The 24,935-nt window shown below is 38.0% G+C and overlaps 2 protein-coding genes across 3 annotated transcripts; one reads left to right on the top strand and one right to left on the bottom strand.

Moving 5' to 3' along the window:
- Window positions 1–8,569: 8,569 nt before the first annotated feature.
- Window positions 8,570–15,220, top strand: LOC126621890 (cyclin-T1-3-like). Of its 2 annotated transcripts, none has more exons than XM_050290504.1 (7): window positions 8,570–8,739; window positions 10,784–11,094; window positions 11,645–11,726; window positions 12,103–12,237; window positions 12,998–13,173; window positions 13,259–13,410; window positions 13,753–15,220. In XM_050290504.1, the coding sequence occupies exons 2-7, from the start codon at window positions 10,868–10,870 to the stop codon at window positions 14,733–14,735; spliced, it is 1,755 nt and encodes a 584-aa protein (XP_050146461.1). In that variant the 5' UTR covers window positions 8,570–8,739; window positions 10,784–10,867; the 3' UTR covers window positions 14,736–15,220. The 2 variants fall into 2 exon arrangements, with proteins under 2 accessions (XP_050146461.1, XP_050146460.1); XM_050290503.1 differs by having other exon boundaries at window positions 10,780–11,094.
- Window positions 15,221–15,405: 185 nt separating this feature from the next.
- On the bottom strand, window positions 15,406–23,282 carry LOC126621888 (peptidyl-prolyl cis-trans isomerase CYP59-like). Its single transcript, XM_050290501.1, has 16 exons — window positions 23,064–23,282; window positions 22,603–22,709; window positions 21,996–22,100; window positions 21,740–21,857; window positions 21,518–21,568; window positions 20,701–20,792; window positions 20,492–20,591; window positions 19,930–20,052; window positions 19,746–19,823; window positions 19,616–19,662; window positions 19,457–19,512; window positions 19,161–19,201; window positions 17,511–17,613; window positions 16,426–16,561; window positions 15,547–16,323; window positions 15,406–15,454 (listed from the first exon to the last, which is right to left on the bottom strand). The coding sequence occupies exons 2-16, from the start codon at window positions 22,698–22,700 to the stop codon at window positions 15,427–15,429; spliced, it is 1,953 nt and encodes a 650-aa protein (XP_050146458.1). The 5' UTR covers window positions 22,701–22,709; window positions 23,064–23,282; the 3' UTR covers window positions 15,406–15,426.
- Window positions 23,283–24,935: the final 1,653 nt, after the last annotated feature.

Genomic DNA, 24,935 nt, shown 5'->3' with positions numbered 1-24,935 from the left:
TATTAGTTTCCAATGTATTGCTAGGATAATTTTTTTTTGTCTATAGCAATAGAGAGCTAGTCATTTAGAAATACCATATAGTAATAATTTTATTCATTTGTCAATGAGAAGTGTTGATGCACAAAATCAGTGAGGACTTTGGTACAACAGAAAGTGTGAAGTTTGTGACCTTCGCTAGATTGCTCCGGTCACTAGTGTGGATAAGTATGTAAATTGATAAAGACAGGAAAGCAAACACAAGATGTATGTGGTTCACCCAGATTGGCCACGTCTACGGAGTATAGGAGTTCTCATTAATTGTGAAGGGTTTACACAAGTACATAGGTTCATACTCTCCTTTTGTGAGTACTAGTGAATGATTTAGTACAAATGACATTAGGAAATATTGTGAGAGAATGATCTCTATTTATAAAAGAGAGTTTCTAGTTTCATTCTGACATTGACACGTGTCGTGTTGTGATTGGTTTCTGATGTTGACACGTGTCACGCTATGATTGGCTTCTGATGTCGACACGTGTCGCGCTGTGATTGGCCTCTTGGTTGGAGGGAAACTCTTATGGGTCCTTGACGGTATAACGTTGACCGGTGCTCAATAGTTTCGGGATTGGTCAAGTATGGTTAGACAGTGCTCCCGTAAGTTCCCGAGTAAGGGAAGCTCCTCGGTTGGAGACTTGCAAGATCCATGCCATTGAGTAATCACGAAACTTCTAAGTACCGAAGTGTGGTATCATTTTCACTTGCCTTATCTGTCTTATATGTAGATGTGGCATCTTCTCTGGAAGTACTTTTCATTCATCTAGGGGTGGTATCTTTAACCGATGAAGATGCACAAGGTAATGTATCAATTCACTTGAAGCTTACTTATAGTTTCGGGCTTGGTCAAGTGCGATACAAACCCTATAGTAGGAGTCCCCTAAGTCGTCGAGCTAGGAGATTTGCCGAATGAGGCAACAGATAAGGTAAGCAATCAGACTTCCAAGCAAGCAACCTGGATCGGAGGTTCGACTTCGGCTTCCAGTTGATTGTTCTTCTTCTCCTTGTGTTGTAAACAGCAACAAGGATAAGGAGAAGCAAATGGAGAAAATATGATATGAGATACTTTTGCTTTTGAAGAAATAACTTTCCACATACTTATTCTTGAACTGGGCTGGAGGGTTTTCTGGTTTCCTCCAGAGTATAAGGCCGACTCAAGAATTTGAGGGTCAAAACAAGTCCATCAAATCTAGAGTACGTTCGACCCTGATGATATAAGATACTTTTGCTGTTGACAAAGTAGTGGATGTATCGGCACGTGTTCTGTTACGCTTGTGTCCACATGCTTCCTTGTATCCTTCTCACTTGCCATATATGTTCCTCAGGCAAATATGGTATCTTCTCTGGAAGCATACGATGTTGAAGATGAGTACTCGAGAGCAATGCCAGGCAAGTAATCAGGCAAGGGGTTCCAGGCAGTCAGTTCCTGACTGGAAGCTTGATTCCAAGTGCTGACTGATTGCTCTCTTTCTCCTTGTCTTGCAGGTAAGAACAAGGCCAAAAGAAAAGACAGGAAAAAAACATGATATGGGATACTCTTGCTTTTAACCCTGATGATATGAGATACTCTTACTCTAGTGTGGCTTGTTTGCAGAGGTATTATCGGGAGGAAAAAAAGCTGAGTATTTCGAGAGACTTTGCTAAGAGTGCCCTCTCGGATGTGAAGAAAAGTTTAGCATTTTTTTTATTTGCAGGTCTGCCTGGCTGTGGAGGATTGAGGTCGACATATATAGGAGTCTCCCTAACAACAAGTAATAGTGTTATTCATTTACCCTTCTTGGTCATAGCAATGTAGTGGGAGCTGCAAGCTTCACATGTTTTAACTTTGTTAGAGCACTTTGAAAAAGTGGTTTGTGGTATCTGGAAAGCTGATGTTGCGTGTGACGATTGCATACAAGTTTTATCTAAGGAAATCTGGCTCTCGAAGTTCGGAAAGCGATGCCTCTTCGGTTTTCGAGATTCAGAGATCAGTGTCAGAGCACTTTGAAAAAAGTGGTATGTGATATCTGTAAGGGATCTGGCTCTCGAGACTCAGAGAACAGTGCCTTTTCGATTTTTGAGAAAGCAATCATGTTGGGAGTTTAACTCTTGAGATTCGAATATCAGTTCTCTTCGATTTTTGAGAAAGTAATCTTGTTGGAAGTCTGGCTCTCGAGATTCGGAAGGCGGTGCCTCTTCAATTTTTGAGCAGGTAATCCTGTTGGGAGTCTGGCTCTCGAGATTCGGAGAGCGGTGCCTCTTCGATTTTTTAGAAAGCAATCATGTTGGGAGTATGACTCTTGAGATTCGGAGAGCAATGTCTCTTCGATTTTTTAGAAAGTAATCATGTTGGGAGTCTGGCTCTCGAGATTCGGAGGGCGGTGCCTCTTCGATTTTTGAGCATGTAATCCTATTGGGAGTATGGCTCTCGAGATTCGGAGAGCGGTGCCTCTTCGATTTTTGAGAAAGCAATCTTGTTGGGAGTTTGACTCTTGAGATTCGGAGAGCAGTGACTCTTCAATTTTTGAGAATGTAATCATGTTGTGAGTCTGACTCTTGAGATTCGGAGGGCGGTGCCTCTTCGATTTTTGAGCAAGCAATCTTGTTGGGAGCGTTTTCTCGAATGTGAGTAAAGGTTGGGCATTTTTGACAGTTTGCCTTGCCACGGAACACGGAGGTTGACACATATTGAGACTTTCTAGTTATCAAGCAGTGGTGTTGTTCCTTTACCTTTGTAGGTAATAGTAAGGTAGCTGGACCTTCAAAATTTATATGTCTAAACTTTGTCAGAGATCTTTGGCAAAGTTATCTATGGTACCTGAGGAGCTGATGTTGCGTGTGGAAAGTGGTGCCTCTTCGGAATCCAAAGAGTGGTGCCTCTTCGGAATCCAAAGAGTGGTGCCTCTTCGATTTTTCCTTTTGTTGAATCTTGTATGTTGAAGCTTTGTGAGTGAAGCATGTAGGTTGAGGTAGTGCTCCCTTCATTTCCCGAGTGAGGAAAACTTCTCGGTTGGAGACTTGAAAAAATCCAAGTCACTGAGTGGTCGTGAGACTTCCGAGTATTAAGGTGCAGTAGCATATGGTAGGAGTTCCCCAAGTCTCCGGTTGAGGGAGTTGACGAATGAGGTGTCTTGCTAGTAGCCAAGTTTCCAAAGTAACAAAACTTCACCATTTTCCTTTCTAAATGGTAGCCCAAAACTCCTCTTTCATATATATTTGTTATGAAAGTTGTTAGGCCCAAAGAAGAGGAGGCCTAGGCAATTTTTTTTTTTTTTAATTTTCGAATTTTCGAATTTTCGAATTTCTGAATTTTTGAATTTTTGAATTTTTGAATGTCTGAATATATATATATATATATATATTAAGCTTTATAGGTGAAGCTTTGTAGGTGAAGCTTTGAGGTTGAAGCTTTGTTGGGTACTATGAATTGATTTTGCTTCACACTATCTTGATCAAGATAGTATGAAGCTTTTGTAGATGAAGCTTTTGTGTTGAAGCTTTGTAGGTGAATCTTTTGTGGTGGGGGAAATTTTTGTGGGTGAAGCTTTTATGGTGGGGGAAGCTTTTGTGGGTGAAGCTTTTGTTGGTGAAGCTTTTATGAATGAAGCTTTTGTAGGTGAAGCTTTTGTGGTGGGTGAAGCTTTTGTGGTGGGTGAATCTTTTGTTGGTGTAGCTTTTATGGGTGAAGCTTTTATGGGTGAAGTTTTTGTGGATGAAGCTATTGTAGGTGAAGTTTTTGTAGGTGAAGCTATTGTGGGTGAAGCTTTTGTAGGTGAAGCTTTGGAGTTGAAGCTTTGTAGGTGAAGTTTTGGAGTTGAAGCTTTTGTTGGGTACCATGAATTGATTTTGCTTCACACTATCTTGATCAAGATAGTGTGAAGTTTTTGAGAATTGTGGTTGCCCTCCATTGATGAAGCTCTTGTTAGCACCATAAATTGGTTTTGCTTCACACTGTCTTGATCAATAGTGTGTGAAGCTTTTGAGAGTTGTGGTTGAACTCATTTGATGAAGCTTTTGTTGGCACCATAAATTAGTTTTGTTTCACACTGTCTTGATCAAGAGTGTGTGAAGCTTTTGAGAATTGTGGTTGTCCTCCATTGATGAAGCTCTTGTTGGCACCATAAATTGGTTTTGCTTCACACTGTCTTGATCAATAGTGTGTGAAGCTTTTGAGAGTTGTGGTTGAACTCATTTGATGAAGCTTTTGTTGGCACCATAAATTAGTTTTGTTTCACACTGTCTTGATCAAGAGTGTGTGAAGCTTTTGAGAATTGTGGTTGTCCTCCATTGATGAAGCTTTTGTTGGCACCATAAATTGGTTTTGCTTCACACTGTCTTGATCAATAGTGTGTGAAGCTTTTGAGAGTTGTGGTTGAATTCATTTGATGAAGCTTTTGTTGGCACCATAAATTGGTTTTGCTTCACACTGTCTTGATCAAGAATGTGTGAAGCTTTTGAGAATTGTGGTTGTCCTCCATTGATGAAGCTCTTGTTGGCACCATAAATTGGTTTTGCTTCACACTGTCTTGATCAAGAGTGTGAAACTTTTGAGAATTGTGGTTGAACTCCTTTGATGAAGCTCTTGTTGGCACCATAAATTGGTTTTGCTTCACACTCTCTTGATCAAGAGTGTGAAGCTTTATACGAGTTGTAGTGTTTGCATTGTTACAGATGGGAAATGTTTGAAGCAGATACAAGAGGGCTGAATAACTTAATCTTCGTATGTCATGCACTGAAGTTGTTGTTGGCTTGCAATAAGACTTTGTTGGTGACTATAACTCTTGTTGGGCATAAGTGTTCCCCTAGTTGAGTTATCAAGCTTGAGGGTTTTTTATTATTTATGAATGCTAGGAGTTCACATGTACAAGTTGTACCACTCGTCTTCTGGTAGGTGGAATGAATGGTGAGTTGCTTTCTTCACTTGGTTGGTGATATGAAGGTGGGCTCCTTCATCACTTTTCATCAAATTTCATCACCTGGTTGTTGGCACGAGGATGAGTTCCTTCTTCACCTGGTTGGTGGCATGAAGGAGAGTACAAGTTGTACATTTCATCACCTGGTTTGTGGCATGAAAATGAGTTCCTTCTTCACCTGGTTGGTGGCATGAAGGAGAGTACGAGTTGTACATTTCATCACCTGGTTTGTGGCATGAAGATGAGTTCATTCTTCACCTGGTTGGTGGCATGAGTGGCAAGTTGCCAAATGATATTAGAGTACGAGTTGTACATTTCATCACTTGGTTGGTGGCACGAAGATGAGTTCCTTCTTCACCTGGTTGGTGGCATGAATGGCAAGTTGCCAAATGATATTACAGTACGGGTTGTACATTTAATCACCTGGTTGATAGCATGAAGAAGAGTACGAGTTGTACATTTCATCACCTAGTTGGTGGCATGAAGATGAGTTCCTTCTTCACCTGGTTGGTGGCATGAGTGGCAAGTTGCGAAATGATATTAGAGTACAGGTTGTACATTTCATCACCTGGTTGGTGGCATGAAGATAAGTTCCTTCTTCACATTTCATCACCTGGTTGGTGAGAATAAGGGCAAGGTGTCGAGGCACATTGTAGTGAGTGTCAAAGACACAAAGTATGTTGAACCCTTTCGAAGCATAGTTGGCTTATGTATGGATGTGTTGGAATGTATGATGTTTATGTATGAATGTGTTGGAATGTATGATGTTTATGTTGATTGATATGAGTGATGCTTATGAATGTTTTGCTATGCATGAAGGGATCCATGTTTTTGATATGTGAACCATGTTGGTTGTAACACTTAGTATCACATACTTTGTGTCAAAGTAAGCATGTTGAAGCTCTGAGTTGAAGTATAATGGTAGGTCAGCGTAGACCAAGTGTTCCAGTGCTAGGAACGCAAAAGACTCAGAAGAAGTTGTCTGAATTCCCTCTTCTTTAAATATTTGCCGAATGACTTATGTGACAAAAGATCTCAAGCGGTTGAGAGTCAAAACATTTGTAATGTGTATGTCTTCTTATAATAGCATTTCCTTCAATACCTAGTCCTCCACTTTGAAAGAGTGAGGCTTAGCCCCATAGTCATAATAGTTGACGGTACGTTCACCCCTGGTTGTCTTGATACGAACTTTTATCCCTCTTGTTGTAATAAGCTTGCTGAGAGTAAAAATCATTCCTCTTACCAAAAGACAAATACGTTTGGTGACTTAGCGAGTAGCTAAATGAGGCAGAAGATGATGCAATGGGTGTCTGAATGGCCAATATCTCCTCACTTGGTAGAACTTGACTTCCACTTCCCATTTGTTGATAGGGGTTAACTATATGAGGGTTCTCTTGGTATGTCCTAGCTTCGACGGAGGCGTGGTTGTAAGCATGTGCCATCACCTCAGAGTAAGTCTTCCAAGTGTTGGCATTGATCATGTACTTGAAGAAACAATCACGTAGGCCTGCCGTGAAGGCCTTAAGGGTGGTCTTGTCATATGCCTCAGCGCAGCGAGAATACTCATGGCTGAAGCGATTGGCATACTCTCGTAATGACTTGTCCGACTTCTGGTGAATAGTGTACAAGTCATCTGCAGAATGCAACTAATCGGTCTGGAAAATGTGTTGAGAGACAAGCAGTTTCCTCAATTCCTCAAATGAGTCTACTATCTCAGGTGGAATACGGAAATACCAGTTTAGAGCTCCGCCAGAGAGGGTAGAGGGGAAGAGAAGACATCGCTCTTCGTCGGTGTGCATCTGATATGCCATGGTGGATTCAAAGAGGTTAAGGTGTTCAATTGGGTCATCCCTTCCAGCATAGAGTTGTAAACTAAGCTTTTGTTTTGTTTTCGCTTGAAGGGGGTGTCGAAGATTTTTCTTGTGAGAGAGCCAGGCCTGGGTTAGTTCCAGTCAGGTATCTTGGCCTGACTTTCGGCCTTCAACTTGTTTACTTCCTCAATGAGCTGTAGGACAAGGGGGTTATGAGTGGAGTTATGTACCACTTGAATTTTCTTTCATAAGTCTTTATTGCCTCTTGGAAGTAGGAAAGTTGGAGCATGGGCATGTGGTTTTTTCTTGGACTCGCCGTATTGACTTCTAGGGCGAGTTTGTCGGAATACCTCAGAGTCCCCCGTACTTTCATGTTCCTCTGGGACCTGTCGTTCATTCCCTAGATTGGCAGCTGGTCTGGGTCGTGGGAGGGCACCGAGTCTTTCAGAAACCCTTGGGTCATTGATATTCGAGCATATGTGGAGGGGATTCTCTCGACGTTGCTTTAGGAAGTCTCGGAAGTCATGATAAACGGCTTTCGATCCTTCCAACCCTTCTGCAAGGAGGTGTCTTCCTCCACTTCTTTTACTTCGGGTCGAAGCATTTGGGTTGAGAGAAGTCTCATGTTGATTAATGTTTTGATGATTAGCTCGCTCCTCATCAGGGATACCCATGTCGAAGGGAAGTGACCCTCCGTGTTGGGGGGCACCCAGATAATGGTTTATGTCCACAGGGGCAACGAGCTCGCGTGTTTGAGTACGCCTAGTTTTGTGAAGCTTCTTATACTGCTTCTGGAGAACCTCATTCTTCATTCCTATCTTATTGTTCTGAGCTTCTAGCTCATCGACTTTAGCTTGAAGAGCAACACTCTTTCCTTCCTTTTTTCGTTGCTTCGCACTAGGTGTAAGAGGGGTGTCATTCTGTGTGCTGTGGCTTCCTTCGCTGCCCATGTTAGAAAGGGATGCCTGGTCAAAAGAGAGTATATGAATGGTGGAAACTAGTTTGGCAAAGCTAAAAATAGTGGGAATAAGTGTCGTTCCCACAGACGGCGCCAAATGTTGATGCACAAAATCAGTGAGGACTTTGGTACAACATAAAGTGTTAAGTTTGTGACCTTCGCTAGATTGCTCCGGTCACTAGTATGGATAAGTATGTAAATGGATAGAGACAGTGAAGCAAACACAAGATGTACGTGGTTTACCCAGATTGGCTACGTTCACGGAGTATATGAGTTCTCATTAATTGTGAAGGGTTTACACAAGTACATAGGTTCAGGCTCTCCTTTTGTGAGTACTAGTGAATGATTTAGTACAAATGACATTAGGAAATAGTGTGAGAGAATGATCTCTATTTATAGAAGAGAGTTTCTAGTTTCATTCTGACATTGACACGTGTCGTGTTGTGATTAGCTTCTGATGTTGACACGTGTCGTGTTATGATTGGCTTCTGATGTTGACACGTGTCGCGCTGTGATTGGCCTCCTGGTTGGAGGGAAACTTTTATGGGTCCTTGACGGTATAACGTTGACCGGTACTCAGTAGTTTCGGGATTGATCAAGTATGGTACAAACAAGAAGAAATCTTAAGTTCGAATATCTTAAAGATACAACGACTGTCAGAGATGCCTTATAAACTCTTCTAAAATTCTAGTTAAACTCAAATTTATTTGTAAAATTTTCATAGACTCATTTAAAATCATGATCGAACTCTCCGATATTTTTAATAAAATCTTTTAAAATCCCTGTTAAATACATAACAAATAATTTTTTTTTTTTAAATTTTTTTAATAGAGCAACGAGAAGTAAAAAAAGGAAAATAAATAAAAGGAACCAAAACCAAAACAAAAGAGGAAAGCCAAAGGGTGGCCCTCAAAACACTGAAACATCGATCTCTGTCTCTCCCTCTTGCTCTCGCTCCACACCACAAAACCCTAGCTTCGAAATTCGAATTGGGAAAATTCGCCAACTTTCCTGCCCTACTGCTCTTTGTCTTCGTCAATTCAAGGTAACAATCCCTCGTTTAACTTTTTTTTTCTTCTTTTCTGTTTCCACTATTTAATTCCATCCCACGAATCGTAGTATTTGATCCTGTTTATTGTTTAAGGAAATTGTATGAAATTTAGGGTTAATTGCTACTTTACGCACACCAAATATCGGGTCTTTTCGGTTTCGATAGAAAAGTGATTGACTTTGGCGGAATTTGTGTGCATCCTTTTCCTTTTCCCTTCGATAATTTGAAAAAATTAGGGGTTTTTGATAATGCTTTTTAGCCATATATCCTTATGTTGGTTTTATTTTATTAAATTAGTATCAAAATTTAATGAATTTACCTTTAAAAAGAGTTTTATATTTTTTTAATCTGGTTGTTTATTGAATGAGATGACAATGTGCAAGACGAGTACACTGTTTCTTTAGTGAGCTTTTTATTTTTTGGTTTCCAGGTACACCTTTTGGTCTTTGTAGCTTAAGAGATTCTTAGTGATAAGGAATGCATGTATAAATTGTGTTGTGTGGTAATTATTGGGTTTCTTTTGCATTTTCTGAAATTTAATAAATTGTTCCACTCTGTATGATTCTGAACCTTGATTAGGATTGAGGCAGTCCTGAGAAGTGGATGAATAGTTATTTTGATTCTGGAAATTAGTCTTCCATATAATTTGGTGTGCTTTGAACATTTTAAAATGAAACAAAGATATAGGTCATATGATAGAGCTTGTTACGACCTCTTATATAAAACTATTATAGGGTTTATAAATCTTTGGTAGTGGAACTGGTCTTGTTTTGTGATTGGAAGTGAGGGATTCTTGATACATGAAAACGTGGACTTTCAAAAGTTATGTTGTGGAAGTATTTTCATTACCATGTATAGAGATAAGAGCGGTTGTCATAGGATTTCAAAAGGATGGATTGGGTGACTGTTTTAAGCTTTTTATACTTCTTTATCATATGTGTGCATGCTATTATCTTTGCTTTTTGTTTGCTCATAATGTGTTGCTTATGAGTTTTTTTTCATATTTAGTGTGATTGGAATATGGATCCCTTCATTGTGTAATGGATCAAAATCTTCTTTTGGATCTTGGTTTGGCTTAATGAATCCTAGAACGCCACTACACTCAGTTTTGCATCAAGTCTTCCGTTAGCTTCAAGTACTCCATGTCTTTTCTTATAGTATCTTTCCAAGTCTTCCTAGGTCTTCTTCTACCCCTTTTGCCATGAGCCTCTGTCTCATAGTCGCATCTTCTAACCGGATCACCTATAGGTCTTCGGTTCACGTGTCCAAACCATCTTAACCGATTTTTTCTCATCTTATCTTCAATTGCAGCCACTCCTTCTTTACTTCGGATATCCTTGTTTTTAATCCTATCCTTTCTCGCGTGCCCACTCATCCAACGAAGCATTCTCATTTCTGTTACACTCATTTTTTGCACTTGTTGCTTTTTGACCACCCAAGATTCCGTGCTATAAAGCATTGTTGGCTTTATTGCCGTCCTATAAAATTTTCCCTTGAGCTTTAGTGGTATACAACGATCACACAACACGGCCTATTAAGTTTTCTCTTGAGCTTTATTGTGGCCCTATATATTTGTCTTTAAAATAAGAAATAAATTTTTATTAAAGCCAAGATACTGTACGACCACTATAGATAAGTTGCTCACTGCCATAATTATCAAGTAGACTAATCAATATAGAAAGCAATACACTATCTAACAGTGGACATAATCCAGAACAACAATTAGACTATAGAAAATAGTATGTAACTATGTATGCAACTATCTGCTGTCTTAACTCTTCCCAAATAAAAAAACTATCTGCTGTCTTAACTTATGTTCAGGCAGTAGCTGTTTGTGACTTTTCTTCCCCAGTAAAACACACATCCAAAACACAAGTAATGCTAATAAACAAAAGTTGGAAGAATAATACCATTGAGATGCTTCCTACTTAATGATAAAGTAACATGTGTTCATGTCTTGCCTTTTCTTTGATTCCCATTTGTGATATTCTTAAGACACCTTCCTGACTTTTGTTGATGACCTATTATTGGCAGGAAGATTCTGTTATTTGTTCACAGTTTTAGCACTGAACTATGAACTGTCTATGTCATATACATTTTTAAGTGGTGAACAGAGATATATATGGCTTCTTTCTTGTCTGGTGATTCCTCTAATTATGGAATGAGTGAAAGTGGTTCCTATAAACAAGCTCATGACATATCAGAAGAAGGAGCCAATTGGTATTTTTCCAGGAAGGAAATTGAAGAAAACTCTCCATCTAAACAAGATGGCATTGACTTAAAAAAAGAGGCATATCTGCGCAAGTCATACTGTACTTTTTTACAAGACCTGGGGATGAGACTTAAAGTGTGAGTAAGCCTTATCCATAAATTTATCGTCCTTCACTTGTCATCTCCAAACTAATAGTGTTACTGTTGTTTGATTGTCATTCTATGTTTTTTATCTAAACCTTTGTGCATTTTCCTTTATTATACCCTGTTGAAAAGGAATTGATAATCTAGCTTTGGGTGTGGATGAGAGCTTTGATGTTTCAGTGCCTTAATATACTTATAACATACAATGTTAGTTAACAGTAATTGTGTTTTCTGACACCTTGCTGAAGGTCATTATATTCTGTATATGTACATACGAAAAATTAGATGGCTTTTAAAAGGCTAGTCATGAGCACTGAATATTCTATTCCTTTCACTAGTTTCCTTACAAAATGTTTTTTAACTTCTAAAACCTAAATAAATATTGAATTCAGTTTTACTCAATATTTTGGTATTTAACTCTAGGAGCATATTAGTGATTGGAACTGAGTATCATTGTAGATTTGATACCAATTTCTGTTGTGACTTAAATTCTACCGCATAATTTATGATAATAATTTCTGAACCTGAACATTTTTTTATGCAGACCTCAGGTAACAATTGCGACGGCCATAATTTTCTGCCACCGATTCTTCCTTTGCCAATCCCATGCAAAGAATGATAGATGGGTGAGTATGAACAACCTTGAATGGCCCCCAACCCCTATGATTTCTTATATCTAAGTTATCATTAAACTAATATGTAATTGTGTACCTGTTTCATTTTTTTTTTTTTTTTTGAACACACTTGTTTATACCTGTTTCATAATTGACGCCTACACACATTAGTGCACGCACCCCCAGAGGCCCCTTAAAGTATCTTGTCTGTCAGGATTTGAGACAGATGAGATCCTTTAAGGGAAGGTTGAAGAAATAGGAAAATTTCATACTCTAAGTTGAAAATGCACGAAGTTCCCATCTAACAAGTAATAGAAAAATGAATCCTATTACTGAAAAAGGGAAGTTTTTATTGTACTTCACTAAATTCTGTAAAACTGTTATGCAGACCATCGCAACGGTGTGTATGTTTCTCGCTGGGAAGGTTGAAGAAACTCCCAGGCCACTGAAAGATGTTATTCTTGTCTCATATGAAATTATTCATAAAAAGGATCCTGCAGCAGTTCATAGAATCAAGCAAAAGGTAGTTATCAACTTATCACTTAGTTCTTGTACCTGGCATTGCTGTACTTTTATCAATAAAAAACATTTATTTGATGTTGCTGATTCTATTTGTTTAGGTCTTCCTAATTTTTAAAAAGATAATTCTGAGATTCGAACCATTACTCTTCTTGTCTATTGTTTCCCCCAAGTTCTCAGCTGCTTACTATCAGCCCTCTGGTTATACCATATCTAAGTACTACCTCTATAGGTTAAGTACAAAGACTCTGTGTACCCATGTTGCAATAGTAATGTGTAGTCAGCTGCTAAATTACATAGATTGAAAAACCAACTTGCTTTTTCTCGTCTACCTCGCACCTCCATGTTACTTTTCTATTTTTCATTTTAATTATTCTTTTATCCTGTCTACCTCACATGTCTATGTTGCTTTTGTTGAAGTGAATCCAACACCGGATTTTGGGGTTCCACCATGGACTTATAAGTAGTTGGGGTTCCACCATAAAACCAATTGGCAATATGGAGAGTAGCCCAACTACTTATAAGCACATGCAAGGTCCCTCCTTTCTCCAATGTTGGATTCACTCTCAACACGCTCCAACAACTTTTCCCCCTTCCATTCTTCTATTTATTTTATTTAAAGAACTTACTTTTTGATGTTCCCCAGATATGTGCACTCTATCCAAATCCGATATTTAGTTTATTGTTTGTTTTGTTATGCAATTACTTCTCTTTCATTCTTTGTAATTGCTTAGTTTATTCATACGTTTGCAATGATTATGCAGGAGGTATACGAACAGCAGAAAGAATTAATTTTACTAGGAGAGAGGGTTGTTCTTGGAACCCTTGCTTTTGATTTTAATGTACACCATCCATATAAACCCCTGGTTGAGGCAATAAAGAAATTCAAAGTAGCTCAAAATGCCCTTGCCCAAGTTGCATGGAATTTTGTAAATGATGGGTATGGATCTCTTAGTTCATCTGTCTTTCTTGTTCTTGGGCTTTCTTCAGTTTCTTCTTGCTTGAACTTGGTATGTGGCATGCAGACTTCGGACATCACTTTGCCTGCAATTTAAGCCCCACCACATTGCGGCTGGTGCCATTTTTCTTGCTGCTAAGTTCCTCAAAGTAAAGCTTCCATCAGATGGCGAGAAGGTCTGGTGGCAAGAGTTTGATGTCACCCCACGCCAATTGGAGGGTGGGTGTCCTTGCTTTATTTCAATAAGTGATGCTGCAGAGCAATCAAAATTGTTCCTTGCCATCCTTCTTTTTCTTCATCTGATGAATTTACTCCATCACTCTTTCATTACTTTTGGCCCTCTTATTCTTTTTGTTAATCACTGTCGAATCAATCCATAGCACAGAAAATGTTTCGGAAAGTAGTGAAATCTCTTCTTCTCTCCTTCCCTCCTACCTTTGTACAATCTTGTGATCTTGTCTAAACTATTAGTTAGGATTCTTTTTGTAGGATTCTTTATTAATATGTTGGTGTCAGTTTTAGTATGTTGGTATGAGTTTTAATTGATCATTATTTCTGCAGAGGTTAGCAATCAAATGCTGGAACTATATGAACAAAATCGGTTACCGCCTTCCAATGAAGTTGAAGGAAGTTCAGTGAGTGGTGCTAATCACCAGGCTTCTGCAAAACCTGCGACTAGCAATGATGAACAAGCAACTGGCAACAGTTACTTGCAGGCTGGAAGTACAAGACCTGGAACCTCAAAGCTAGCGTCGAGGCAAGGGTCTGAGCATTCATATGTTGAGAATGGTGGACCTGCTAGAATTACCCAAAGTCAAAATAATGACTACAGAAACGTTGAATTGAAAGGTGCCTTGGAGCAGAATATGAATGCTGAAGTGAAAGATATTCAACCCCCTGAAGCGCGGCACCAGGAGAAGATGGGTGAAGCTCAAAATGCATCAAGGTTTGTATCAGAGGGACGTAGTGAAGATGGTCAAGAAAGAGAGAGCAATATCGGGAAAGGTGAAACAAGGGAAGGATGGGAACCAAAGGATAAACATTTTGGCCGAAATCTGGATAATAGGCAAAGTGCACACGGCCGATCACCTCAGGAAGCTATCAAAAAAATTGACAAGGACAAGGTAAGGGCAGCACTGGAGAAACGAAGGAAATCTGTTGCCGATGTCACTCGAAAGACAGATGTTCTGGATGAGGATGATTTGATTGAGAGAGAACTGGAAGATGGTATTGAACTGGCTTCGGGGAGTGAGAAAAACAAGCGAGACCGGAGGCAAAGCTGGCCAAAGCCCTCAAATAGACCAGAACTTGGAGATGGACCACAATTAAACAATATAGAAGAAGGTGAGGTATCGGCACTTGATTCTGGACGTGAATTTCATTCACCCAAATCAAGCAGTCGCAAGAGAAGGGCAGGAAGCCCACCAGATGATCATCGTGCTCACCGCAATCACAGTGATTATACAGATGATCACAACAGAGTGGGTCGGGCTGGCCACACAGAAAGAGATAACAAAAGACATGTACATGAGAATCATCTATGAGGTGGTGTTTCATGCCTGCTGCTCGCCAGAGGTTTTTGTTCATCCCTCAATTTCTGTTCACGTCCAAGATTTTTGCGATTTCTTTGGTGATGATCATGGATACAGGCAAGCTGCTGCAAATATTTTTGCCAACGGTTATTCTCCAAAGGAATATGAAGTGGTGTTTTTGCTTGTGTGCTCTGAGGCTCCGTCGTTTGATGTTTTTGACCTGCCTCCATGTAGACAACATCCTCGGCCGTTGAGAAATGTCGAAGAGGCTCATGAAAGCCCCAAAAGGACTTAGTTTACAGGTTCCTTTTGAATCTCACGTCTTACTAAACAAGTTTGGATGTAAACTGTGTACGATAGTTCAAATGATGATAATTTTATTGTAGAATCATAGCAGTAAAAATAGACAAGAACCCCTTTTGGATATCTTTTCTAAACGATTCAGACATTGAAACTCGGTCATAATTCATAAATATTTGCACCTGTTACATTGCAAAGGAACCCATTTTTCTTACATGCTCACTTTTCCGAGGTGGGATTTATACATTTGCACTTGATGAGAGTGCGAAATGACTTCTTTGTAGTGCCAATAATTATTCACTTTCAAATAGCGGGATTAATACCAAACACCATGATTTTTCGCCCTCTGTAACGGATTGATTCAGAAATTCAGACACAGACCTAGATGCCAACTCCAAAGTTTTTAATTTCTTTGGTACAAAAGTACATTGCTGCAAAAAGAAGAACAAGTCTGAGTCGATATTCGGAGGTCAAAATTATACATCATGAAAAGTTTTTTCCGGGATCAAGATGCCATTATCACCTTCTATGTTCTCTATCCCTTGTAGCTCTATAGGCATTAACATCTGCACTTCTTTTCTTATGGACTGGCTCGTCTCTCTTGTCTCGACGGTCACCATCTGCATGCCTCTTTTTATAGTCTGTTTCATCCCTCCTCTCTACACTTCTCTTTCTATAATCTCCATTGTCCCTCTTTTCTCGAAGGCTATCATCAGCTGCACTTCTCTTTCTGTACTCTCTGTCACTACTCCGTTCTGCTAGTCTATCACTATCTGCACTCCTCCTGTATTTTACCTCACCCCTCTCACCACCATCTGCATTTCTCTTTCCACTCCCCAGCTGATCGATCTTATCATCTATGTTTCTCTGCCTCTCCTTATGATTCTCTCTATCACTATCTGCACTCCTCTTTCTGTAATCTCTATCACCCCTCCTGTCTGCATAGGTATCATCTCCATATCTGCTCTCACGCTGATCTGTTTTATCATCTGTGTCTCTTTGTCTGTCCTTACGCCTTTCTCTATCCCTTCCCTCTTCAAGATGATCTCGACCACTTCTGCTTCCACTGGATCGATTTGCTTTACTGTCTCGACTTGAATCCTCTATGTACCCTCTACTTCTGTCACTGTGCCTCTCCCTATAACTTGAGTCTTTATTTTCTCGATCCCTACGCCTTAGGTCCTCGGAACTCTGCCTATTCATCCTTTGTTTCTCAAGTCCACGGTCATTATTGTGACCCTGACTTCTCTTCTCTTGCCTTGGACTTTCTGGAGTGTCTCCATCAAATACCATATCATAACTACAAGAACAAGTTGATATCAGATATATATATTTATATGATGTGTGTGTGTGTGTGAGTGGGTGTGTGTGAGAGAGAGAGAGAGCATGAAAGATTACCAACCTGGAGTTTTTGCCACCACCACGCTGTACATTATCATCCTTCAATATGTACTTTTGAGGTTGCTGTTTGTTGGCAGGATCACCGGTGCAATCCTTGGCAATGTGATCAAGTGCACCACATTTGAAGCAACCTTTGCCTACAACCACAAAAACATAGAACTCGATTAACTCCCAGGTTTTCGAATTAGAGGAGAAAGGATTCAATGCAATTTCAAATACAGGACACCTTTTGACAATAAATCCAGGAATTTCACTAAAACCAAAGATCATATAGCAAATTCCTTCCAATAAAAAGGCATCCAACGAATTTATAAATCATTTATTTCTCCAATTTCATCTTTAATTTACCGTATTTTAATTATTTTAATCAGAACATCATAACCCGAAACTCAACTCCGAACCATCTAGGTGCCTACAGCATATAAGCATATCTATATTGATCAGTCAGCCGAATAACTACTTCCTCATTCAGGTAGTAATCAAACAAATATAGGTTGCATGAAAACTTACCACTTTACAACATGATTGATCCAAGATATTACTAACTCATTTTAAATTTACATGTTTACATTCTTTTTTTTCCGTATTTTGCCAGCTAAAGGCCGATACATTGAGACTTACCATGGTACATGATACAACAAAGACCACAAGAATGAAACAACTTCTGGATATTCCATCATGCAAGAAAATAAACTTGCACAGCCTATTACTGATATTTTACATCTACAATCAATTATTTTTTTAGGGCAAGCTACAAATTTTTTTTCACAACTATGACATATGAAGTTCGTGCTATTCATTACACAGCACAATAAACGAGTCCATATGTTGGCTAAGTTGCTTTTCATAGGTCCACTTCGATTTTGCCACATGTAGGCCTAATTGATAATGATAGTCAAAAAAAGAAAAAAAGGACGAGTAAACAATAACACATAATGAACAGAAAAAACAATGGCATACAAAAAGATATTCAAACCATTCCTTCAAGTAGCAGGTAATTAAGCAAGCTTCTTCTGAGCACATATTGAAAAAATGGCCAAAAAGAAACCCAACATATGAGTTTTCTGCATGCCTTAAAGTCTATACCTTTGCCATTTTGATCTTTGCGCCTGTACTGGGACCACAGTTTTGCAACACTTTGACTAAAATCCACATGTATTCTCCGGTCGTCAATCAAAGCATTATCCATCTACAAAAAGAAATCATACAAGACGAGCAAAGCAAAATGGGTTCATACAAAACATAAATTCTAATGATTTCATTCTTTATTTTTTAATGGAACTGCATCCAGATGAGAAGAGAAGCCAAAAATATTTGCAAGATTTACGTAAGCTCTGCAACAAGTATCTTTGCAATCCGAACTGGAAAGGACTATCTGAGCATGCCTTAAAAATGCACGTGGAAATGCAATAGATAAGGGTATTAAATCAAAACACTCCCAGTACTGTTCACTTTTAATGAAAAGGACATTTTTACTCTAAAAAGTCACTCCTAGTACTATTCACTTACAACACATTTTTGTCCTTTTGATTCAAACTCAAAGTTTTCAAGCCCCTTTCATTAGGTTTCCTTGAAGGGTGTGTTTGTTACACCTCCTTAGAAGGGATTGGCTTGGACTAGCTTAACAAGGATTATAATCCTATGTTTGGTAAGGTTCTGGACTAGAATACGTGGGACTCGCCTCGACTATGATGCACTCCGCCCTTCGCTAAACCTCATTAGCTAGTCCCCTGCTTTCGCTTGGTATTAAGCGGGACTACGGAAACGAGGTGGACATCCAGTTCCAGTTCACAGGCTCCGTTTTTTTTTCTGCAGCGCTGTCATCGTGGCCAGGCCGTCGGTGGTGCTTGGAATCGGGAAGTTGACTTTTTGAAAATTGGAGTTCTCAGGAAGGTTGGGTCTTGGAATCGAGATGGCTGAGATTTTTTTTAATTGATTTGGGGATTTTGAAAATTAGAGGGCTGAGACCTCCAAACCACGAACTCACCCCATCTTTTAGATATGCTCACATATTTCAAGTGCAAGGGAGAGGGATGGAAGATTTGGATGTTGATTGTGAAAAGCTTATAGTATGCAAACCTGATCTTGATTGTATAAAGGCTCTGCATTTTGACAGCGAGGTAATTTGGATTCCAATACCCCAATACAAATTCTCTTATCGATGAAGAAAATTAAGAGATTGATGCAGGATTTGACAGAGAGAAAATGATGGGGAAGATAAACGATGAAGGGTATAGGAAGGAAAGGAATTAAAATGTTCTTGGTTCCAATCATCTCCCAGACTTCACCCCTTTTATTATTAATTTTTGTTTAATTTTCCAGTGAATTAAAAATGGCCAAAAAAATATTGTATGTTACTTAATCCGACACTGCACCAAACATTTCACTAAGTTAGTCCAGCTTAGTCTAGTCCAAGCCAATCTAGCTTAGTCCCTGAAGCTAGTCCAATCCGAGATAGTCTGGTGCAACAAACGCACCCTAAATGTATAGAGTGAATCAGAAAAATGTCAAGGGGTTTGTTGGTAGGGCAACAAAGTTTCTCTTTTTTTTTTTTCTTCCCATAATCATAACTACAAGATTTCAATCATAATGAACTCTATAAAAGTTGTTACTGACTATAGCTAAGAACTAAAATAAGAATGAAATGATTGGAGCACGAACTAGGAATGGCAGGTATGCAGGCAGAAGATGCATGTTAGATTCAACATGTAAGTACATTTATTTCTTTCACAGTACCTTAAAATATGCTTGTTCGCATGCTTCTCTGGTCTCAAATTCTGGCATTACAAAATATATCATAGTGATTAGATTTCATTCTTAGAAATATGAATATTAATTCAAAAAAGTTTAAAAGAGAATAAAGAGAAAGATGAACATAAGTAGGACAAAGAGCATTAAGGGGGATAACTAAATTGTGAAACAGAAATATCGGTCCGAAGACTCATCAAACAAAGGTGCTAAAACCTACATTCTCCAGCATAACAGTCAAGAAATAGTGTATTTCCTATTACAAACAGAAATAAAATACTCACCTATGAATGCATAGCATAAGCTATCTCCAGTCTTGAAATCACGAATTATATCAGCCCTGCCATCATTCACATATCATTACATTACATACACAACTTTACAATCCCTAATCCACCAACCCCAAAGTCTATCAATAATGAACAAACAAGGTCAATACTTACGCTTGAACAGTTCCAAAACGCGAAAAAATTGTGTGCAAATCCTCATCCTGCATCAAAAGCAACCAGAGCAAAAATTACATGCACCACTCCACAAGTTAGACTATGAAATGGGAAAGGAAACGCTACTTACTTCAGTGACTGGATTCAATTTACAAACAAAAAGCACATTGTCGGGAGGTTTTATCTCAACATCAGGAATATCCCCAATCTGTTGTACAGATATGACAAGCAAAATGGTAAAAGAGGATTAACATGTGATTACACAACAGCTCACTCTGAAACTAGAAGGATGGGATAATGATTGAGGTGCTTACACTCTCTAGCACAACCGCACTGGAATGTGCGTCTTTGGCACGAAGACGCTCTTCAAGTTCTTGTGGGCCTAATTGTTCATCCAGAGGAACCCAATCATCTTCAAGCCGCACATTATCATCAACCTAGCCAGGATGGAGATGAGTAAGAACATTGACAATTTTTTAATATATATTAATTGTCAGCTCAGCTTAAGCTTTTGGGAATGGTGGGTAACTAACAAACTTATCATGGTATCAACTATCAAAGAATAAGATTCTGATTCGGATCCCTACAACTGAACTTTTCCAATAAAAGCTGGATTTAAATGTTCAACGGCCCAGTGATGGAGAGAGACCCATATGTAAGGGTGGAATATAAAACAATTACTGTTCACATCCTAAAGTTGATCAGAATTAGCCAAAATAGGAGGCCTGTGTTTATGCTGCAGATCCACAACCACGCATTGCTATCGAAGAATGCATGATTTCAAGTGTCATGAGGAATACATTTCTCATTGTTATCTTATTTTGGTTTTTCATAGTACCCGATAAATATGGAATAAAAATAGCAATACGTCACTACCTCATCCTTTGGTTTTCCTTCAGGGGAGGCGTCAGGAATTAACTCAGCTAGTTGTGAAGGATCATCAAAAGGGTCATCCAATATGTAAGTATGTTTGATTCTGCCAACAAAAATAAAAAGTGACAGTATAAGGGAAAGGGAAGTCAATCTAGAATCTAGATCGAGACAAACAGGAAATAAAATGTATGCAAGGCCAAACAGGAACTGACCGGATATTTTTATAGGGTCGGTTGATCTCATCCACATAAGCCTCATTGATCCTTGTCAATGTCTCAAACCCCTCTGCTATCTCACCAAAAACCTGCAATAACATACATTGCTTGAATAATGCTGGACATAAAACAAAAAACCAAAGAGAACAATTCCATACTAGCAGAAGGCAGGAGAACATATATAGCTCAGCTTATATTTCAAACCCCTTTGCCGTTGGCTTATTTAGGAGTAGACTAACTGAATAATCACCACACAGGCATACGCCATCTGCATGCTTATTTTGTAGATTTATTGGAGAGGCTATCTATTAGTATAAAATTATAAATATATCTAATACACACTACATAAAGACACACAAAGGAAGGATAGTCATGTAAACCATCAAACAGAGAGAACACTATTGCACAGGAAGCTTTGCTGTAATTCACATATGAAACACAAACTCATAAGCACTTATGCACAGGAAGGTGATAACCACTTTTATTTTCCACATTAATCAGTGCAGCAGCAGATTGAAATCCCTCTCCCACAATCCAGCACTTAACTAGCAGATGTAGAAACCAAGAAATATTGCTAACATGTTTAGACATAATATTTTAAAAGACATTAAGACCGGAAAAAACTATCGTATCACAATACTTTAGTTCACTTGTCTGAACCTATCTAACTTTATGCCTCAATTGACCTAAGAATCCATTCACCCAGCATAGAATTAAAAAAGAAATAAAATTCTGTGTAGTTGACAGAGTTGAGTAATAAAAAATCCAAGACATATAGTTAGTAAAACAATTGTAGATAGGACTGGACAGTTACCGTGTGCTTCCCATCGAGGTACTCAAGATCATCACGCAATGTCAAGTAGAACTGAACAAAAAATAAATCAGTGCATCACTCCAATGTTTTTGAAAAATTAAAAGTTCATCATCCAAAAGCATAAGTTTACAAAGATACACAACTCAACTCAATAAAACCCCTTTCTCAAAAAGATTGATGCAGGGAAAACAAACTTATAACAGAAAAACATTAATCTCATACCTGAGAAGCATTGAGATTCTCTCCAGCACTAGCCATCGCAACAGTGCCTGTCTTAGAATGCTTCAAATCAAGATGAATCTCATCGTTGAAAAAGCGAGCCTGATCACCATATAAAAATCTGAAAGCAGAACATGGTCCAAGGTGATTTGAGCGGTAATCTAAAAACTTTAGTCACTTAACTTGTTGTCAAGTAGAGTAATTGAGAACCATAACACAACTTAAGTTGCTGCATGGAACAGATCATGCAAATTCTTACTTGTAAACTGAATCGCCACCTGAACCCGTTCCAGTTGGGTCACCAGTCTGTGCAGTGAAATCCTTCTGAACCGTGTGAAAAAGGCACCCATTATAATACTTTATCCTGAATCAAGATAAAGGTTAAGAAAAGAGAAAAAGATAGTAATGAGATGATATGCCAAAATACAAATTAAATAAATACAAGACCTATGATTCATGTCCCAATGAGCCATAACAATGATGATGTACAAAAAATTCTGAGGCAAGTAAGAAGCTTTATGAATTCAGAAAATATTTCTAACAACACGTAAGCAATTGCACAAGAAACTAGTAATTACACAAAGCTGACTAGAATCTCAAGACTCATCAAATAAAGGGCAACTTAACCCACTTTTCTATGCTCAAGGCTCATATATCCATAGATCAAGAAATAAGATATTTGATTGCTGAGAGAAAATACATGAAATTCAACCTAATAAAGAAAAAAGCTTAGGCCTTAGATCATGATTTATTTGCCAAGTTTCATAGCTGAAATAACGACGACCTGCCATCAATCAGTGACAAAAACCAAAAGTAAACCAAATGCTATTAACTAGAGGGCAAGTGAAGAATGAATATCGACTTACTTGCAGAGCTTCAAGAAGTTTTTACAAGTGAGAGGGCACTTGTCTGTATGCAAATCCACAACTATCTCCCCTAAGCTTGTCACTATAAGCACTGACATTGTCTCTCACTGCATTAAAACAAAACTAATTCAATTCGCTTTTTTGATAATTACTGAAGCTAAACAGAAACCTCCTGATGCAAATTACACTACATACAGCTGAAAAATCCAAATTGCACCAAATTTTAGTCCAAAACTTACGTTTTCAATTAATAATTTACTAATTTGTTTTCAATTCATTATTCTTGAACAGAAATTGGGGCACTACATATCGAAAACAAACCCGGAAAAATTCATTAGCTTGAAACTCTAACAACCCAATACTGCATTACCAAAAAAATCCCCAAAAAATTACAGCTTTAATCTACCACATTAAAAAAAAGATCCTTTAAATCCAAAAATAACAGTTGGGTTTTGACGAACCTTTCGATTTCCCTTGTTGAAGCTGCTGATTGAAGAGCTGTTATTATAAGCCTTCTGCGATGCAACAGCAGAGAATGGGAAGAAAAATACCTAAGAAAAACCCTCAACACTCAACAGATAGCAACGAACAACAAATTTTTGCGGGAAATTTCACGATTGAAATTAGGGGTCTGAAGAACTCACTCGATTATTCGAGTTACGTCCCAAGCAATTGGATGCAGAGAGGGATGGGTATGGTTTTTCTTTTATGGGCCAAAATACAAAATCTTTGTTCTGTGGGCCTTTCTTGCAACATGGGGCTTTGTTTGTGGCCCAAATACTATTGGGCTGTAATTTCCTGTGTCCGTTTTAATGATGATGATCCTTCCACCTGGGTGCTTTTTTTGCATTTAACTTCTTGTGTCCGTTTTAATGATGGTTAAAGTGCAGTAAACAGTGTGGCTCATATGCAAGGTATGGCGTGGGAAAGTGATCCGGATGCCACACTTGTAGCGCGTTTACTAATTCATAATCAAATTGAAAGAAATTGAATTGAAGAGGAATTGGATTGAGGAGAATTGAAATAAGGTGGAATCAGAATCAGAATACTATCGAAGTTGTTTACTAAAACTGTCCAGATTCGGAATACAATTTTATAAAGCTGTTTACTAATTCAACAGAATCGGAATATAAACCAATATAATTACTAAAATGCCCTTGTCTCAAATCAAATATTTTATATACTTTTTTTTATAAAATTTGAAATAGTATATATTAGTAAGAAAAAATTAAACTGCTTTTTTATTTTATAGACATACTAAAATGATTTTGTTTAATTTTTTTTATAAATTTAATTATTGACTTTAATATCTAAATTTTCTCGCTCAAGTTGTAGTTTTTTCTCTTCGACTTATGTATGAAGTTGTGCATAATGTGAATGAGCATAAAATTATGTTTAATGAGCTAGAAGGATATGGAAAGAAATTATTAGGAGTTGGGCGAAAAGAAAAATAAGTATAGGGTTAAAAGGATAATCTTGGAAATAATGAAAGTAAGTGAGGGCATAAAGGGAAAAAATTATCATTCTGATTGCTTGGGCAATCCGGAATCCAAATACATTGTATATGTTGGGAATCCAAATCCTCCAATTTCAGGAATTGGATTCCATTTTTTGTGTGGGCTCCATGCGCCTTTGATTCCTCCCAATTTTAGTAAACACATGTATAATCTGTAATCGATTTTTATGTGGAGGTGGACAATACTTTTGTTTGTCTACCTATATAATAGGTTTTTGTTTATAATCTACCTCACATGTTTTTCTTCTTTTTAATATATCTATGTTATAGATCCTTAATTATATTTATATCACAGGTTCCTTGCCTCCCACAATTTTTAATTTGTGATAAACTTATCATATTTATAGTATATGAATTTTTAAAATGTTTGTTATTAGGAAGTGGGTAGATAAAGCCATATAAAATTTTAAATCTAAGAAATTCAAATCGATTTTTATTTTTACTCTAAAAAGCAAAACGGGTATAATAACAAATTAAATAAAACTGGACTTGAATTTTTTGGACTTGGATCAAAATGTCCCTTTTTTTAATAGATTATTAAATGTTTTATCATTATTATTATTTTTTTTGTTTTATAAATATTTATTATTCTTTTTCAATTGTTTATGAAATACTTTTAATTTGACATATGATAGCAAATTTTAAAATTTAAATTGTCACATAAGCTGTTTTATTTATTTATAACAAACTATATTATCTACACTAATTTGGTTCAAATTTACATTTGGCGAGAATTGACACACCCCGACTGAGGTCAAGGCATGCTGGCCGTCACATGAGAGTGACGTAGCCATATGCACAGTGAGGAAGCGATAAA

Source organism: Malus sylvestris, chromosome 5, assembly GCF_916048215.2.
Source record: "Malus sylvestris chromosome 5, drMalSylv7.2, whole genome shotgun sequence".
In the NCBI taxonomy this organism is placed as follows: Eukaryota; Viridiplantae; Streptophyta; class Magnoliopsida; order Rosales; family Rosaceae; genus Malus; species Malus sylvestris.
This window is presented reverse-complemented; position numbering and strand designations above follow the sequence as displayed.

Coding starts and splice junctions, on each gene's coding strand:
- LOC126621890 (XM_050290504.1), top strand. CDS start 10,868: ATGGCTTCTTTCTTGTCTGGTGATTCCTCTAATTATGGAATGAGTGAA. Junction 11,727..12,102: donor ATGCAAAGAATGATAGATGG/GTGAGTATGAAC, acceptor ACTGTTATGCAG/ACCATCGCAACGGTGTGTAT. Junction 13,411..13,752: donor CACCCCACGCCAATTGGAGG/GTGGGTGTCCTT, acceptor TTATTTCTGCAG/AGGTTAGCAATCAAATGCTG.
- LOC126621888 (XM_050290501.1), bottom strand. CDS start 22,700: ATGTCAGTGCTTATAGTGACAAGCTTAGGGGAGATAGTTGTGGATTTG. Junction 22,101..22,602: donor AACTTCTTGAAGCTCTGCAA/GTAAGTCGATAT, acceptor ATCTTGATTCAG/GATAAAGTATTATAATGGGT. Junction 15,455..15,546: donor AGGGATAGAGAACATAGAAG/GTGATAATGGCA, acceptor TTCTTTTTGCAG/CAATGTACTTTTGTACCAAA.